Genomic DNA, 19135 nt, shown 5'->3' on the forward strand with positions numbered 1-19135 from the left:
TTGATGGGCTGTGCCATCAGTTGCATCCATCGGTGATGGGTTGGCACCGCCTTTGGTCTGTTAGGCATAATGTTGCTGTAAACAGAGTTTTTGTGGGACACATCTTTTTATTTGGGGGGATACGTACCTTGGAGCAAAGCTGCTGGGTCATATATTGACTCTGTGCCTCGCCATTTAAGGAACCATCACGCTATTTTACAAACTGGCTGCACCATTTTACATTCTTGTCAGTGAACGAGGGTTCCAGTTTCCCCAACGGCTTCACCATTACTTTTTATTTCCCGTCCCAATGAGTGTGAAGTAAGTAGAATCTCGTGGTGATTTTGATCTCTGCTTCCCTGATTACTCCTGATTTCAAACCTATTTCCATGTGCTGATGGGACATTCGTGTATCTTCTGTGAAGAAATGTCTATTCACATCCTTTGCCCATTTCAAAATATGGCTTGTCTTTTTATTATCGACTCGGGGAGTTCTGTATCCTAAATACAAATCCCTTATCAGGTGTTGGATGTGCGAATATTATATTTTCCGATACATGGTTTGCCGTGTCCTTTCTTGATAACATCCTTTGAGGCACAGATGTTTTTAATTTGAATAAAGCCCAATTTACCTTTTCTTTTGTTTTTCATGCTTTTGGTGTCCTAAGTATCTGCTGTGAAATCAGAGACTGTGAAAATTTACACCTTGTGTGATTCTAAGAGTTTTGAACATTTCCATTTAGGTATTTGATCCATTTTTAAAAAGTTCCAGTGTAGTTAACATACAGTGCTATATTATTTCCAGGTGTTGAGTCAGCGGTTCCATACCTTAGTGTCCATCAAGAGAATTGTGCTCTTAACCCCCGTCATGTATTTCCCCCACCCCTCAACTCACCTCCCCTCTGGTAACGTTTACTTTGTTAACTATAGCTAAGAGTCTGGTTTTTGGGTTGTCTCTCGATTGTTTTGGCATTTTGTCCATTTATTCTGTTTTGTTTTTTTAATTCCATACATGAGTGAAATCATATGATATTTTCTTTGCCTGGTCTGTGTTGCATAGCATAATGCTCCTTAGATCTATCCGTGTTGTTGCAGATGGCAACATTTCATTCTTTTTTATGGCTGAATAATACTCCATTTTGTACATATACATACATACCCCATCTTTATCCGTTCATCAGTCGTTGGACACTTGCACTGCCTCCATAATTTGGCTCTTGGAGATAATGCTGCTATACACATGCATGTCCTTTTATTTTATTCACAATTTTGAGTTAAATTTTTTATAACTGTGTGGGAGGTAGAGTTCCATATTCTTTCTTTTGGGTGCACTATCCAGTTCTGCCAGCACCGTTTGTGGAAAGATTACTCTTTCCATTGAATGGTTTGGGCAACATTGTCAAAAAATCAATTGACCACAGACCTACAGGTTTATTTCTGGACTCTCAATTCTATTTCATTGATGTATATGTTGATCCTGATACCACACTGTGTTGATTACTGTTGCTTCGTAGTAAGTTTTGAAATCGGGAAGTGTTAGCCCTCCAATTTTGTTCCTCCTTTTCAAGAGTATTTGGCTGGTCTAGGTCCATTGCATGGCCCAGGTCCCTATGAATGTTGGAATCAGCTTGTCATTTCTACAAAGAAGTCAGCAGGGATTCTAAGAAGGATTGTGCTGAATCTGTAGATCAATTTGAGGAGTATTGCCACGTTAACAAGGTCAAGTCTTCCTGTCCGTGAACCTGATATGTTTATTTACTTAAACCTTCTTTAATTATCTTTTAACAATGTTTTCTAGTCACAAATCCTAGGTTTTACACTTATTTTGTTAAATATAATCCTAAGTAACTATTTTGATGTTACTGTAAATGTAGTTGTTTTCTTAATTTCATGTTTTGAATTGTTCATTGCAAGTGTGTAGAAATATGATTTATTTTTTGTGTGTTGAACTTGTGTCTTGGAATCATGCTGAACTTACTGATTATTTCTAATAGTATTCAGTGAATTCCTTAGATACTTCTATATACACATCATGCCATTTATAAATACAGTTTTACTCTTCATTTCCAATATGGATGCTTTTTATTTCCTTTTCTTGGTCTAGTACAATGTTGAATAGATGTGAGACTGTACACATTCACGTAGGAGGAATGCCCCAGGTTTTCTTCATTAAGCATCATGCTTGTTGTGGGTTTTCCTTAGCACCCTTTATCAGTTGAGAAACTTTTCTTCAATTCCTATTGGTATTTGTTGAATGTTTGTATCATAAAAAAATGTTGGATTTTGTCAAATGCTTTCTCTGTAACAATTCAGATAATCATGTTATGTGTCACATTAGCTGATTTTCAGATGTGAAGCCAATCTTGCAGCCCCGGGATAGATCTCACTTGCTCGTGGTTCCTCTTTCTCTACGTTGCCATATTTAATTCGTTAGTGTTTTGTGGAGCATTTTTGTGTCCATGTTCATCGTAGACAGTTGTCTATAGCTTTTGTTGTTGTTGTTGTTGCTCACAAGTGTTCCTTCCTTTCTAGTTTTTAAAGGATTTTTAAATATTCGGTATTAGTTTTTCTTTCAATCTTTGTTAGAATTCACTAGTGAAGCCATCTGGGTCTGGCATTTTCTTTACCAGTAATTTTTAAATGATGCATCTGAATTTGATCTCTTTACTTACTATAGGTCTATTTATATAGTTTTTGTATTCCTGAGTCAGTTTTGGTAGGTTTTGTCTTTCTAGGAATGTGTCCATTTCACCTGATGTATATAATATATTGGAATACAATCGTTCATAGTATTATTCTATAATCCTTTCTGGTTTTTTTTTTTTAATTTTTTTTTCAACGTTTATTTATTTTTGGGACAGAGAGAGACAGAGCATGAACGGGGGAGGGGCAGAGAGAGAGGGAGACACAGAATCGGAAACAGGCTCCAGGCTCTGAGCCATCAGCCCAGAGCTTGACGCGGGGCTCGAACTCACGGACCGCGAGATCGTGACCTGGCTGAAGTCGGACGCTTAACCGACTGCGCCACCCAGGCGCCCCAATCCTTTCTGTTTTTTAAGGTTGGTAGTAATGCCTCATCTTTCCTTTCTGATTCTAGAAATTAGGAGTCTTTTTTACTTGATTAATTTAACTAAAGGTTTGTTAGTTTTGCTGATTATTTCAAAGGACTAGCTTTTTTGTTGCATTGATTTTTCTCTGTTCCTTTCCTTTTCTCTAGCTCATTAAATTCCACTCTGATCTTAATTGTTTCCTTCCTTCTTCTTAAGTTTAGTTTGCCCTTCTGGTGTCTTAGATAGTAGATTAGGTTATTGTTTTCTGATCTTTCTTAATTTTTTAATATAGTTATTTGAAACTGTACATTTTTCTCTAAGTGTTGCTTTAACTGCACCCCACACATTTAGTACTTTGAGCTTTCATTTCCTTTTATCGCAACGCATTTTCTAATTTTTCCTGTGATTTATTCTTTGGCTTATTGATTATTTAGGGGATTTTGTTTAATTTTTTTATTAATTTTCCAAAGCCTTTCTGTAATGTATTTCTAATTTCATATCCTCATTATCAGAGAATGTACGTGTCATTATTTCTGTCCTTTTAAGTTTTTTTTTAATGTTTATTTTTGAGACAGAGAGAGACAGAGCATGAGCGGGGGAGGGACAGAGAGAGAGGGAGATACAGAATCCAAAGCAGGCTCCAGGCCCTGAGCCATCAGTACAGAGCCCAGTGCGAGGCTTGTACTTGTTAACTGTGAGATCATGACCTGAGCCAAAGTTGGACGCTCAACTGACTGGAGCCACCCAGGCGCCCCTATCCTTTTAAGTTTAGTGAAGTTTGCTTTATGGCCTTCTATATGGTCTGTCCTGGAGAAGGTTCTATGTGTACTTGAGAATAATATATAGTGTTCTGTTTGGTAGGGAGCGCTACAGATGGCTTTTAGGTATTGTTGGTTTATAGTGGGTTGTTAAAGTTTGCTATTTCCTTGTTCATCTTTTTCCAGGCTGTTCTACCCAACATTATTATTATTATTATTATTTTAAATGTTTATTTTCGAGAGACAGAATGCAAGTGGGGGAGGGGCAGGGAGCGAGGGGGACAGAGGGTCTGTGCTGACAACAGAGAGCCCAACGCAGGGCTCAAACTCACAGAACATGATCGTGACCCTAGCCAATGTTGGATGCTCAACTGACTGAGCCACCAAGGTGCCCCTGTTTTCTAACATCTTCTAACACAGCATATTAATTTCTTGGTGATTTTTCCACTATACCTATATATTTTTGTTATAGCCTTCGTGGATGCTCTGGGGCTTACCATATACATACTAACTCACCAGAATTAGCTTCAGGTTGAAGCTAACTTAGCTCCAGTGAAACACAGAAATGTCCCATATCGCATTCCTGCCTCTGGGTTATCATGGCTACGCACATAACATTTATCAGTGTTACCACCCAAAACAGGTGGCTGTAATTATCACTGCATATCATTTTTTACATATTTCAGTCTTCTAAAGAAGCTGTCACAAAGGAGAGCAAGTATATATTTATAGCTTTTGTTATATCCCCTTCCTTACATAACATTCCTTGTTCCCTTACCCTTTTCCTGTGGATCGAAGTTGTCACCTGAAGTGCCTTTCATAGGTGGACACAGCTTTGCTTCCTCTCGCTTCCTTTGGGCTGTTGCTGGCATGTTGACTGCATTTTTATGTGATAGGCCCAATAACACAACTACATATTGTTTATATAATTGCTTTTAAAATCAGTTAAGGGAAGAAAGGAGAGAGGATACGTGTTTTTCCTGTCTGTTGTAATTATATAGTCACCTTTTCACATGGATTTAAATGACTGTCTGGAACCCACCTTGAGGCTAAAGTAAGTTCTTAGTTCAGTATTTCTTGGATTGAGAATCCAGTTAAATTCTCCCAGTTTTAACTGGAAATGTTTTCATTTTGCCTTCATTTTGAAAGATAACATTTGTGGACATAGGATTCTTGACTGGCAGTTTTTATGGGTTTTTGGGGTTTTTTTGAGCACTTTAAGTGTTTAAATGTAATTAAATGGTAACATTTCAGTGGGTTCTGTTCTCTGTTACTTCTGGTGAGGAGTCCCCTGTTCATCTCGTTCACGGGGTCCCACACTCACCTGAGGCTCTGCTCATTCTCCTTCATTCATTTCTGTCTGTGTTTTGATTACATAACTTCTATCAACCTACCTTCCAGCTTACGAATCCTTCCTTTTGCAGAGTCAGACTCCGGAGCCTCTGGAGTGCGTTTTTATTTCATCCGTATTATTCAGCCCTGGCGTTCCCACATGCGTCTCCGTGAGTGTCTGTCTCTTCCCCGACCGTCTGTATTTGCTGTATTCGATGCGATGCTCTCCTACCTTCCTCTGCTTCTTTAATCACAGTTTCTTTGTGTTCTTTCAGCGTATCTACAATCACCACTTGGAAGTCTTTGTGAATCCACCATCTGGCTGCTTTCAGAAACACTTTCTGTTGCTTAACGTTTTGTTTTGGTTTGGTTTGGTTTTATTTATTTTTTTGGCGTATGGGTCATACTTTCCTGTTTCTGTCTATGTGTCATAATTTTTTATTGGAAACCGGGCATTTTGATGATACGTTGCAGCAATTCTGGGCATTGGCTTCCGCCTTGGGCTTCTTACGGTTTTCTGCTTGTTTCTGTGTTTAGTGATTATTTGGTTAGTTTTAGCGAAGCCCGTTTCTGCCCCCATCACCGTGTGAGTCGTCTGATGAGGCTTCTCAGGGGGCAGCCCAGGGTGTGCCCACAGTCACCCCAGAGGGTGATGGTGCTTTGCCCAGAGCCTTGTGCCTCACTCCTTGACCACGCCCAGCTGTTAGCATCACTGATTGCTACTGATGTCAACAGTGCCCTGGGACGTAAAATGCTCCACAGCGTAATCCAGTCGAATTTGGGCTTCTTTGAACGGACGCTTCCCACGGCCAGTGTTTGAGCTTTGCTGTGACCGCAGGAGGCTCCTTCCAGTGTGCTCTTTCCTCGGTTCCGTCCCGCACACCAGCCAGTTGGCCTGTGTGTGCAGCGCATGCCCCCACGCCCCCCTCGCCTCTTACAGCAACCTCTGCTGACTCTCATGAGGGCCTTGGGCTGGAACTTCTCCACGCTCTGCTGCAAATAGGGTCAGACCCTTTGGGGAGAGACTGGGAGTCACCTGCCTCATGGCCTGATTCTCTTCCAAGGCAGAGTCTCCGAGCTGTGGCTGTGGAACGGGGTATGAGGACAGCGGTAGGCGTCTGTTGGAGCGACACCTCGTTCAGGAGCTGAGTGCCCCACGCTGCAGGGTGGGCATTGGCCTCGGGTCCCCTTCGGCGTGCGCCTGCCGTTAGGGCCACCCAGGGCGGGAGCCAGAGCAAGGGGTGAGCTTTCCTTTCTCTCTGTCCGCCCAGTGGAGATCCTCATGCCATGAGTGAGGGCTGGGCGGAAGAGGGAAGCCCCCACGTCTTGTCGAATTTTCCAGAACTCAGCCTCCACAGTAGGTACCAGGGTGGGGGCGGGATGGGGCACGGTGGCACTCTGGTCCTGCCAGGGAGGTGGGGCTCCGGCCGGGAGCTGGGAGGAGGCCCGTGTGCTCTGATAGCATTGTCTGGTGTGCGGGTTCTGTCCTGCTGGGCTGGGAGCAGCTCGCAGAGAATGGGGCTCAGGTCAGATGCCACAGGGTCTCACTCTTCTTAGTTTCCTTAGACTTAAACAATTTTTTTAATGTTTATTTATTTTGAGAGAGAGAGAGAGACAGAGCATGAGTGAGGGGTGGGGGCGGAGAAAGAGAGAGACAGAGCATGAGTGGGGGAGGGGGGGGGAGAGAGAGAGAGAGAGAGAGAGAGAATCCCAAGCAGGCTCTGCACTGTCAGCACAGAGCCCGATATGGGGCTCGAACTCATGAACTGGGAGATCATGACCTGAGCCAAAAGCAAGAGTGAGGCGCCTAACTGACTCAGCCACCCAGGTGCCCCTCCCTGGACTTTCTGAGTTCGTGTTCTTTCACTTCCGTCTGCCCTAAAGACCATTTCCAGACCTTGTAAGTAGTTGCTGTTGATAATTCTCAGCATTTTTGCTGGGAAATGGGTCCGTGGAGCACTTACAGCATCGTGCCAGAAGTCTGGCCACCCTTTTTCAAAAACGTCCGTTTACGCCCACTCGATACTGATTTCATACCTACCCCCCAACATGACTGTGACCTTAAAATGGGGCACTGAGGGTCGTCTGGGTGGCTCCGTCAGTGGAGCGTCCGACTTTGGCTCAGGTCGTGATCTCGCCGCTCGTGAGTTCGAGCCCCACGTCGGACTCTGTGCCAACGGCTCTGAGCCTGGAGCCCGCTTCGGATTCTGTGTCTCCCTCGCTCTCTGCCCCTCCCCCACTTGGGCTCTCCCCCTAAATAAGTAAAATATGTTAAGAAACGGGGCGCTCAGGCTCATTGTTTCTGAGGCTTTACGAGCACCTGTTCCCCTCCCACTATTGTGCGTGTGTCTAGTTGTAAAAGCACATCTGAATGACTCGGTGACATTCGGGAAGGGCACGTACCAGCCCTTTGATGAGACCGTCTCTGGGAAATCAGTCCAGCAAGTCGTTTATGGAGAAACTGGGGAGTCGCTTTCTGCATACACACCCGGCAACGTATTGTAGAAAGCTGGTCCCTGCTAATATGTGCTTCGTTACTGATCATCTGGTTTGTAATCTGTGGTTCGAGGGATCCGGCGTCAGACTAGGAAAATGGTCCCCGTTTCGATGATTCGTCTTGACAACCCCTCTGTCACTGGGGCCTTCCCTGCCCACGGGACTCGTAGGAAGACCTGTTTGATTTGATGCCCGCGAGGGTTCTGTGAATTCCTGGTGCATCAGGTCGACTGTGTACCTGACGGGTCCCCCCTGGTACCAAGGGGGTACTTGGGATCCCCCCTGAGCGCCAGCTGCCTGGGCTGGGAGCCGGGTCAATCCAGCTGTGGCCTCTCTCGTTGTTCACAGCCCCCAGCACATTTTTCTCAAGCACCTGTGACCTCAGGCGCTTCCCTGTTGAGTGTGGACGTGGGAGCGAGGTGGCCTCAGAGCTTTCCATCCACCTGGCCCAGCCCGAATTCCCTTTTCCTTGTTCTCTTGCCTCCCCGGGCTGCCCACACGTGCCCGCCTGGGGTCCAGCAGGAACGTCTCAGCCACATTCAGGCCCAGAGACTTTTGCTCTAATCTGCCTTATCAAAGTGTCTTCTCGACAAGGGGGGTGGTGCTGCACCTAAAAGCAATTCCCGTCTGCTAAGAGAACCATTCATTTTTCTTATTACTCTATTATTATCTTTTTGTTGTTTTTTTAAGGTGTATTTATTTATCTTGAGAGTTGGGGGGAGGGAGAGTGGGAGAGAGGGAACGAGCAACGGGGGGGGGGGGGGGACAGGGAGGGACAGGGAGGGAGACAGAATCCCAAGCAGGCTCTGCACTGTCAACGCCGAACCCAGTGTGGGGCTCGAACTCACGAACTGTAAGATCATGGCCCGGGCCGAAATCAAGAGTCAGACACTTCACCGACTGAGCCCCCCAGGTGCCCCTCCTATTAACTGCTTTAAAGGCTCTGCTGCATGGGGTCCAACTAGAGTCGGTAGAACCTGAACGCAGAAGAGCTTTCATCGCACCTTCCGAAAGGGCCATCACCCCCAGATCACCTCCACGGGGAGAGAAGAGTTTGCTTCTGTGCCGGCAAGAACCCTCCCCTCCGCTGAGATGCTGCACGAAGCCGGGGTGTTTGCAGGGGGGTGGCCGGGCGGCGTCTGGCTGTGAAGGCTCGTCGTCGTGTGAGTGGCGGTGTCGTCTTCCTCGTCCGCGTCTCCCCCTGCCAAGTCCTCGGGGCTTCTCTCCGGCGACGCTCATCAAGCCGGGGAGTCAGCCGCCCCGTCCGCCTCCACGGGGTGTTGGCTCGATGACGTCGGTGACCTCACGGAGAAGACCCAGGACGAGCGTGGCCGCCTTTGCTCCCACTGCCTGTCGGGCGCCCGTGGCGTGAGACCAGCCTGGTGGCCCCCGCAGCAGCGACATCCCCAGCGTCGGCCACATTATGATGTCTGATGTGGCAGAACATCGGCGCCAGCTACGTTTCCCTTTCCCTCCTGGCTCTTATGCCACCCTGGATGGATGGGCACCCGACCCGCAGAAATGCCATTCTCTTAGGTAACCAGGCGTTGGATTTTTTTTTTCCTTAGGAACACGTGCCACTTCATAGGATTTTCCTTTTAGTGTCTGTGCTATCTTCTGGAAATTTACGGGGGTCTGTGCCCAGAGTCCTATGAACGATAAGACCGCCTGACCTCCTTCTTTGTCTTCTGTGTGTTTTCTGATTGCTACGGTGGCTTTGGGAAACACAGAAAGAAAATGCTCTTTGGAAAGTGACCCAGCCTGCTCCCTGAAATGATTTTTGTAGTTGTCTTACAGACCTTTGCTTTTCTTTTTTAAAGTTTACTTATTTATTTTGAAAGAGAGAGAGAGAGAGAGTACGAGTTGGGGAGGGGGAGGGAGAGAGGGAGAGAAGGAGAGAGAGAATCCCAAGCAGGCTCTGTGCTCTCAGCACGGAGCCCCACGCAGGGCTGGAACTCATGACCCCGGTTTCATGACCTGAGCCGAAACCAAGAGTCAGGTGCTCAACAAACTGAACCACCCAGCCACGCCTAGACCTCTGCTTTCATGCAGGAGGATTATTACCCGGTTAGGAACTTTTGTGGTCCTGTTCAGAATCAGAAAATCCCATCAGTGACCCATTTCAACAATGAAGAACCTTTCTGGATCCTTCTGCCTCAAGTGGAAGTTGTCTCCTGTTACTCAGAATGGAAATTGTGGTGTCGGGATTTCAGCGGCGTGGCTAATGGCCACATTTGTATTCCCACTTTCTCTTCCGAAATGAAAAGGAAAACAAGAAGGAGATGCCTGTTTGTTAAGTCCGAGAGATGTAGGAAATCACCCATAACGTTGTCAGCTTTCAAAAGCCACCTTGATTCCGGGGCATCTGTGACGTGAAGGAGGAGGTTCAGAGACGAGGGGGATGGGCAGGAGGCCAGACGAGTGAGCGGGTCTTACAATGTGACCTTCCCCCCCCCCCCTGCTTGCCCCACACACACAACAAGCTGCATTGCCTGCTTGTCGGGCGAAACACTGTCATCCGGAGATGAGCCCACCTGTTCATCCCTCCTGCAGACGTGGCTCTTGCGTCCTGCTTTCTAGGGACGCCCCTCAGTTATTCCAAGAAGAAGGAAAAAGTTCTAGAACCACGTGGAACATTTTGCTATTCAGTGAAGAAGGGAATGTGGTTGTGACTGCATCAGACTGCATCATTATCTCATCAGTAGGACCTGTGCTCCCGGGAAGAAGATTCCTGGCTTCCAGCAGCTCTCCCGTGACAGCCAAGGCGCTAGAAGGAGGCTCCCCGTACCTGGGGGCACAAGGGGAGGGCGTCCCGGTTCCCCGACAGCTCAGCAGGGCCTTCCCCGCAAAACCCCCACGCCCCGAGCAGGTCTCGCGCTCTGAGCAGTGAATACGCGCGTTCAGTGCTCGGAGGAAGGGTGAGCTGGTCTGGGTCACAGAGGAAGGCACCCGTCACATCACAGAGAATCCGGTGGACTGAGTTTGGCTTTGAATGGGAGACCTCGGCCTTGAGGCTGGCACAGGCCCTTCTGCTGGCCGTTCCCCGTGGCAGCTTTGGTCCAGGCTCTGAAAGCTGGGTCTGCAGGCTGTCGTTTAGGAAAGTGACACCCTGGCCGTAGAGAGGGATCTTCCTGGAGAGAGATGTGACGCGGGTCCAACTGCTCTTTATTGTGAAGCTGTGTCAGCAACCCAATCTTGCCTGTAAACTCAGAAGCCTGTGGAGGCTCTTTGCCAAGACCATGTCCCCCCCCCCCCCCCCCCCGGGACGGTTGCTGGGGTTGCCCACCAGGTGCTGCTACTGATTTATTAGTCTGAGGCTGTCTTCATGCAGATACCTTGGATCTACCCTCCTTGCGACCATCCTGACTGGCCTGGGCGGTGATTGGAGTATTTTCTGAACCAGAATTAACTGGTTGAAACAAAAAGGGCAGCTATGACGAAGAGACACAGTTTTGGAGTAGGACGGCTAGAGTGTCCCATCTCTGCCAGAGAAAGCTGACAGTGTAGTCTCCAGACCTCTCTGGGCCTCCCAATTCCACATTTTACAGAGAGGAAATGCCCCCTGTCCTGTTCCGTGCACACGGAGGTTGGAAGAGCACACGGAGTACGTTTCCCTGATGTGGACCCGGTGGGTCGTTCAGGCGTGTTAGACCAATGACGGGATAGGTAAACGAAGGACGGGTGCTGCTCTGAAAGCCTTTAGACTAGAAAGCGCCCGAATCAAACAAATCCCTTCTGAGTTTGGCTCATTGGCGTAAACGTGTAGGTTATAGGCAGAAATGAGAAAGTAAAGCTAACATAAATTAGATTCTTGCATCATAAATGAATTCTATAATCTTCTGCCCAGAAGTCTTGTTGACTACCCCAGAGAGATCCTCAGACGCTTGCCAGCCTCTTTCAGGAACGTTTTCTTGTGAAGCTTTTTTTGTTGTTGTTGTTGTTGGTTTTTTTTTCGTAAAGAGTGTTGTAATTCGGATCGTCTGGAGTAAAGTTGGAAGTGACTTAGTTCAAAGGAAACCTCATCTGAAAGATTTTTGAATATCAACGTGTATGTTTATAGTGAGAATTTAGCATGGGTTTTTCCAAATGCGCTAGCAAAACGTGACCCTAGAGATGTGGTTTCCGCTGATGGTGCGTGGATCCCTACGTACCTGGAGGAGTGATGTCATCTGTGCGCACTGTCCCCTCCCACCTTTGTGCTTTATGTCCTACGTGCTTCCGATCCGTGTTCTAATGGGTTCATCTGTGTTTCCCGAATACACGTGAGGTCCTTGACGCCAAAGCCAGTGTTCTTCCATTTGGGTCCCGTCCTTGGCAGAAACTAAATTTCACTGGGTATGTATTTACTTAACTCGCTCAGTGCCAGACACGGTCCCGGGTGGTTTCCGAGAAAATCATTCAGTCCCCTGACACCCTTAACAGGCAGCAGGCAGCTGGTGGTGTTACCCCTTCCCCGACGTGAAGATGTGATGCCCGGGTCCCACGTCTGGGACGTGGAGGGAGGGGATGTGTTCTAACCCGGCCGGCCACCGGGGCTCGGCGTCAATGGCACACACACCGTCAGACTCAGAACGACGAGCAGACCAGAAGCACACCTGTCCTCCGCCATGCCCCCAAGACATGACTTCCTGCGTGGACACGATTCCCCACGTGAGATGTGGAAACACACCCCCACTTGGGAGGCTGTGATGAAGGCAGGCTGGAGGAGCCGGGTGAGCGGGCCACACGGCAGGTGAGCCCTGCTCCCGAGCATGGGAGCAGCCAGGACTCACGCTCCGGCACTGACCCAGCGCGGGCCTTCACGAAGGCTCCGGGGCAGCTCAGGAGATGGGCCAGTGGTGTTTCTCTGTCTGCTTTCATTTCTGTTTCATCAGAGTCCTCTACGGTCTCTCAGCCATGAGCAGGTGGACTCCAGACCATCAGCCCTGGATGGTGGGGGAGGTTGGGGCCAGGCTCACATCTCGGGGGAAATTTAAAGTCAGGGCAGGAGCAGGAAATCAGAACCCGGATTAGGATCTCGGGTGCTCCGTGTCCCTGAGCAGAGTCACATTATCTTGGGGCTCCTTCTGCACCAGACGGATGCACCTGAAAAATGATTTGACCGTAAGCATCTTGGGGTCAACCTCACTTACGACAAATTTACTTAAATTTTGTGTTGCATTTAAGTAAATGAAGGTGCTTGTAAAGGTCTGGGCATGCCATTTGGTTCATTCATTCATTCATTCATTCATTCGTTCATTCATTCAACTCATCGTTATTAGTTCTGGGTACTTGGGATTGATCTGTTTGTGAACAAAATCGACAGATCTGCTGTCTTCATGGTGTATTCATGGATCTTTACTGAGATGCTGTTATGTGCCCAGCACCACGCGAGGCGCCTGGGATAGGGTGGTGGAATCACAAACCTATTTTTGGAAGCCCCATAAATTCCTGGAGGTGACTCTCAGAGATCGCTCTGTGGTGTGGCTGTCACCACACGTGTGGTCGCCCGGCCACAGCTCTGCGGCGTTGGGAACCGGACCTCCCAGGCAGCAACATCCTGCAGTGACCGCACCTGCTGGGTCAGGGGATGCTTGGGAGGGTTGTTTTATGGGATGAAGAAGCGATCGCCCCGCTGACTGCTTGGGTGCTCCCTGTCGCCTTCCGCCCCCACACTTAATCACCGCGGACCTGGGGCAGCAGTGTATATCAGGACTGGTCTTCGTCCTGGCTCCGATATCTCGAGCTCGGCACTCTACTTTCAGTCTGCGTTCAGCTTCCCTCTTTTACTGAATGAGCATTGATTCCAGGGCTTGCTGGTTTTGTTTTTAAAGATCAATCCGTGTCTGTGTCAGTGGAGTACAGAAAATGGCATCACTGAGTTATAATTAACTTCTGAGTATTGTATATTTGAAGATCTGAAATCTCCCACTGATTTGGCATACTGACTTTCTTTTCTGGAGCCCTGCAGAAATGGACTTGGAAGTTGCCCGTCTTACGTCCAAAGAGCTGTAACCGTATTTTAATTTCGTTTAACTTTCAGGTTCGGTGATGGCTATACAGTCAAGATTTGGCTCTGTAAGGAAACCAGTCCACACAGTGTGGTTTCTGACTGCTTGAAGCTCCATTTTCCAGGGATCCAGTTTAAGGTAGTGCTGATATTCTATATGACTTCTTTGTTTTGAGCACAAGAAATCTGAGAAGGGGCGTCTGGGTGGCTCAGTCATTTGGGCGTCCAACTTCAGCTCAGGTCATGATCTCACTGTTCATGTGTTCAAGCCCCATGTTGGGCTCTGTGCTGACAGCTCAGAGCCTGGAGCCTATTTCGGGTTCTGTGTCTCCCTCTCTCTCTGCCCCTCCCCTGCTCTCACTCTATCTCTCTCTCTCTCAAAAATAAATAAACATTAAAAAAATTTTTTTTAAAAAGGAATCTTATAAGCACATTTACCTTGTTCCCTGTTTTAATTCCATGCCGTTAGGAGTCCTCGCCTATTGTCTTAGCCTCGTTGCAAAACATAGGCTCCCCCCTTCCCCACTGAAAATAGCAAAGGGCGAGCGCATGTTGCTTGATCACTGTGAAGGATGATGAGCCCGTCCGGCCACTTTGTTGGGTCTCCCAGAGTGAACTGTGGTTTCGTAGGCCTGTTACCCGTGGGCCCAGTCATGTTTCGTCCAGGAAGGAAAGATTGCAGAAAGGAATTTCTTCCAGGCATTTGCTGCGGGGGTTAGAGGCTTGGTGGTTTCAGCACTATTTTCACGAGGGGTGCATGGTTCTTGGATCGTAATCCTCCGCTAACGTGATGCCAAGTGATCCCTGAACCAGCAGTGTCTTTGTCACCTGGGCGCTGGTAGGATCTGCAGGATCCCAAGCCCCTACCAACCAAATCCAGATCGGCATCTGAGGACGTGACCCGGTGATTCCTACGCACAGTAGCATTTTAGAAGCGCCGTGTATGTAGAATACCTTGGATAGCTGTGTGGTCCTCGTTTGTCATAAATTCTAATAGGTTCTGGTCTGTAAAATAGCTGTCACCCGTCTATTTCCACAAGAGCCACCGAGCGAAATCCATCGATAAGCATGCTGTACAAGGCCGGTGGTTCGTGCTCACGAACGGCCCCAAACAGCCCGAGGACACACGTGCTGTTACCCTGCTCTGCACGTGTGCCGACAGGGGTCGGAAGGTTTGCTCTCCCACCAAGAGCTGCTCCACCAGCTAATGGTGAGGGCCACAGGGATCTCTCCTCACATCCCAACCAAGTTCAGGTCCTCCGTGCATCTCCTTACTCGACAGTTACGTCCTCCTTCTCAGCTAGTGCTCTGTACCCCCTCTCCCCTGAAGCGCTCTTCCCCCCCTTATGGCATGTTGGGGGGCATATAAGGGGCAGATCGGCGACTCGGCCTTGAGGGGACCACCCACTTGCTCTGCCTCAGAATCAGTCGTCAGTACGCACGCACTGGGGACCCAGAACGGACCCACACCCCAGCCGGTAATTGGGTGTGTGGTTTAAAAAAAAATGTCATTTACTTAGCAGTTAAATATCCTGTGATCGACTTTGTGTGACGGCGGCCAGTCTTGTGATATGGTTTACAGTTTGCTTTTGGCTTTTAGGGGCAGCGTCTTAACCTGCTGGAATACCACGTGCCGAAGCAGTGGGAGTGCTTGGCCGACCTGTTCAGGGTTCTGGAAGGCAATAAGACCTTCCTGAGCATCCAACGTTACTCCATCAACCAAACCACTTTGGAACAGGTATTGTATCTTGAACACATTGGCGGGTTGCATTTTGGTACCTGCTTGAGGCCTCCCCAGCTGATTTTAATTATTTTTTTCAACATTTATTATTTTTTTTTAATTTTTTTTAATGTTTATTTATTTTTGAGACAGAGAGAGACAGAGCATGAACGGGGGAGGGGCAGAGAGAGAGGGGGACACAGAATCGGAAGCAGGCTCCAGGCTCTGAGCCATCAGCCCAGAGCCCGATGCGGGGCTCGAACTCACGGACCGCGAGATCGTGACCTGAGCTGAAGTCGGACGCTTAACTGACTGAGCCACCCAGGCGCCCCAACATTTATTTATTTTTGAGAGAGAAAGACGACAGAGCACGAGTGGGGCAGGGGCGGAGAGAGGGAGACACAGAATCCCAAGCAGGCTCCAGGCTCCGAGCTGTCAGGACAGAGCCCAATACAGGGCTCGAACCCACAAACCTCGAGATTGTGACCTGAGCCGAAGTCAGATGCTTAACCGACTGAGCCACCCAGGCACCCCCCACCCCTACCCCTGCAGCTGATTTTAAAAGTAGCCAGATTACTTCTTGAGGTCATTCTTTCTTTAAACTACTCACTGGTTTTACAACACAGGATGGTTTGTTTCTTGTTAGCTGTCGGGCTCAGTCGGTTGAGCATCCACCTTCAGCTCAGGTCATGATCTCACGGCTTGCTGGGTTGGAGCCCCACATCAGGCTCTGCCCTGACAGTGCTAAGCCAGCCTGAGTTCCTCTCTCTCCCCCTCTCTCTGCCCCTCCCCCACTTGTGTTGTCTCTGTCTCTCCTCTCAAAATAAATAAACTTAAAAAAAAAAGGTACGTATTTAGCAGGGCTCCAGTTTGTAGACAAGCAGAGTGGGTGTTCACTGGGGAGATCGTGCCCTGCTAACCTTCCCTTCTTCGTTTTGCTTGCCCCCCCCCCCCCCGCCCCGAACGTCTAAGGGGACTCTGCTGTAAGTGATCCTTAGTGGACTTTGGGAAGCAAAGTGCTCGCTTTACTGAGTGCCAGCATGTAGAATTAAATCACAGCTTCTTTCTCAAGCCGCACTTGAGGCATCCAGAATTTCCAGGCGATCTAATAATTGTCCTCAAAGGACTTACCTGCTTATGGTGGTTTCTAGGCGGGTGGTATGAATGAGTGGCTTGTGGTTTGGGGGGCAAGTGGGGCTGTGCTTTAAGGTGCCCCTTCGTCTAATAGTTGAGAAGAGAAGGTCTAGTGTTCTTACACGTTAACGATGGTTTTCATCCTTTCGTCAGGTATTTATTAATTTTGTTACCGAGCAACAGAAAGCTTCACCGTGTACCCGGGCTCCATCCACCGGCTGTCACCAGCCCGATCACCTGCCTATCTAAGCACGAAAGGAGACGTTTCTAAGAGGAATAATACCTTGTCTTTGGTTAACAAGTCATCCTGGAGGATCACAGGAGCCTGAGTGCCCCGGAGGTGCTGGGAGTCTGGCTCTTGCTGGTCAAATCCATACTTTCTCATTTCCTTTTTGAAACTGATAACTGATAACCAGCCACCTCAAAGACTGGTTTCTGTAGACTTTTAGGGCATCCCCCTGCATGGTTTGTCAAGCCAAGGAGGGGCCGGCTTCTTGGTGACGGGGGCACGAGGGACCCTCGAGTCCCGACTGAGACATCTTGGAGCTGGAAAGGCTCTGCCAGAGATCATCCGTTCCGAACATTTCACTGTACCTTTAAGGAAACTGAGGCGGCCAAGGCTAGTAACTTTCCCAACTGATTTGTTTAGGAAATAGTAGCTCAGGCTATTTTCCATTTTTGCCCCATTTTACTAGATACGCTGATGTGTGTCTAAATAAAAATTCAAGGATTTAAATACCATTTTTTTTGTAATTCTGGATGTTCTATGGTAGGACATGTGAAAATTGCCATTTTTTTTCCATACAAAAGCTGCTTTTTTTTTTTAAAGAAATCAGAATTCAGGAGCTTTTTAGTGAACCCTTTAGCAAAATTGAGTAAATTGAACTGGGTACTCTCTGCCATTTATAACAGTTTTACCAGAGTTGTGCAGATTTTAAATATAGGGAGGTACGGAAAGCAATATAATGTGGATGTATTCTGTTTTTCTTAATTTCTTAATTTTCTTAATACCTCCTGGCATTCTCTCGGTTTTAAAATCAATGACGCACACTGTCTAGTTACCTTCTCATTTTGCCAGGAAAATTGGTACGATACGTAATAAATAAACATTACCTTCCAAACACTTGAAAATTTTCTACCAACTAAGCCATTCTCGGAGTTACTGCCCTAGTCTCTTCAGATACAAAGTCCCGCGAAGTGGCTCCAGAGGGCCACGGCGGGTTGACATTCTGCATCTGATGGCAACAGGCGTGAAGCGAGTGTGTCCGTCCCTGAAAATGGTTTCTTGCCAGGCGTTTCTGAGTTTTGAGATGTTTCTCAACCTTCTTTGAATAACATTTTTTCTCAAATCTCCATGGACAGCTGCATTCATTTCATTTGAAAGTTCGACCTTATCCAATTAAAGTTTTGAGTAATAGTAGCTTGGGTTCCAAAGCTTGTGAGATTCCTGTCCCTTTTCTTTCCAGACGCAGGATTTCACTAAAATCTGTCTTTTCCTGATACCATTCGATACTAGAGATCTTTTTAACTTGTCAGGATTCAGCCAATCACAGAGAGTTTTTGTTCGAATGATTTCAGTTTCACATGAATCACATGAATCACGCTTTCCTAAAGAAGTTGCAATTTAGGGTTTTAGGATGCCACCCGCCCCCCCCCCCCCCCCTGTTCTAACACAGTCTCATTGTCAAAGTGGAGGATGTAATCCTTTGTTATGATTGTTGTTGAATTGATCAATAAAGCCCAAGACCCGGGAACATGGTTCTACTGTAGTGAATAAATGAGGTGCGCTTTTGCGTCGCCCGATTCTCGGAACGAAGTTGTGTATTTCTTTGCATGTTAGGGGATCCAGTTTAAAAAGCTAAGGGGGAAATGCATCCACTCTAGATCTTTTAAAGCTTGAAAAGGTTAACATTTGATTGAGTCTGCAACGTTCCGCTCTCGGGGATTCTTTGAGCTGCCGTTTTCTTGGAGGTGGTGCTTCCCAGTAGGCCTTCGAACAGTCAACAGGAAGAGAAAAGAAACTTGTATGTGCGAGCTCCATACCCCAGAAGACTGGACACAAAAGGTCAGATCTTATGTTAGTGTTGAAAATGTCACCGCATGTATAAGTCATGCAGATATTTTACACCTTCGCAGCTAGACATTTGTCTTAAGACCTTTGGGCTTACGGTCACACAACTGAGACTTTTAAACCACCTTCCTTCTTTTGGAAGCATTCTGAGGATGGTACTTCATAAGGCAGATATCGTAGTGATTACCCCGGTTCCAGCAACCTATCTTTTATCGTGTGGCTTATCTTCACCTGGATATTTGAACACAGGATAGATAAAAACCCTCACCCAAAATCAGGATTGGAGAAAGCAAACAAGGAGTATATTTTTAGAAGAGTAAACAGTGGGGGACTGACTGTTATAGTTGGCTTGGTTTAGTGGATGTCAAACTGAAAAATAGCAGAACACGATCACTCTAAAACCTTTTGTGAAATATTGTCCCCCACTGCCACCCCCCCCCCCGCTGCTGCACCCACCCTCCCCCACTATTTGGTATTCATGAATATGACATGAAGACTTCAGCTTAATCACAAACTCCCCCCTCCTAAGTGGGGGATAGAGACACTTGACATTTTCAGACTGGTTTGGGTGTGTTTTCCTTTCTGACTTACCTTCGGTGTGTTGCA

The 19135-nt window shown here is 47.4% G+C and overlaps 1 protein-coding gene across 1 annotated transcript in view; it reads left to right on the top strand.

Annotated features, from left to right (window-relative positions):
• ABCA13 (ATP binding cassette subfamily A member 13) overlaps positions 1-18270 on the top strand; it is a 396806-nt gene extending 378536 nt beyond the window's left edge. The window contains exons 60-62 of the mRNA XM_045052108.1: positions 13638-13743; positions 15205-15342; positions 16612-18270. Coding sequence (XP_044908043.1) covers positions 13638-13743; positions 15205-15342; positions 16612-16707 — 340 coding nt within the window. The 3' untranslated portion in view covers positions 16708-18270. The remainder of the gene's footprint in view (positions 1-13637; positions 13744-15204; positions 15343-16611) is intronic.
• Positions 18271-19135: the final 865 nt, after the last annotated feature.

Source organism: Felis catus, chromosome A2 (genome assembly GCF_018350175.1).
Source record: "Felis catus isolate Fca126 chromosome A2, F.catus_Fca126_mat1.0, whole genome shotgun sequence".
NCBI classification, from domain to species: Eukaryota; Metazoa; Chordata; class Mammalia; order Carnivora; family Felidae; genus Felis; species Felis catus.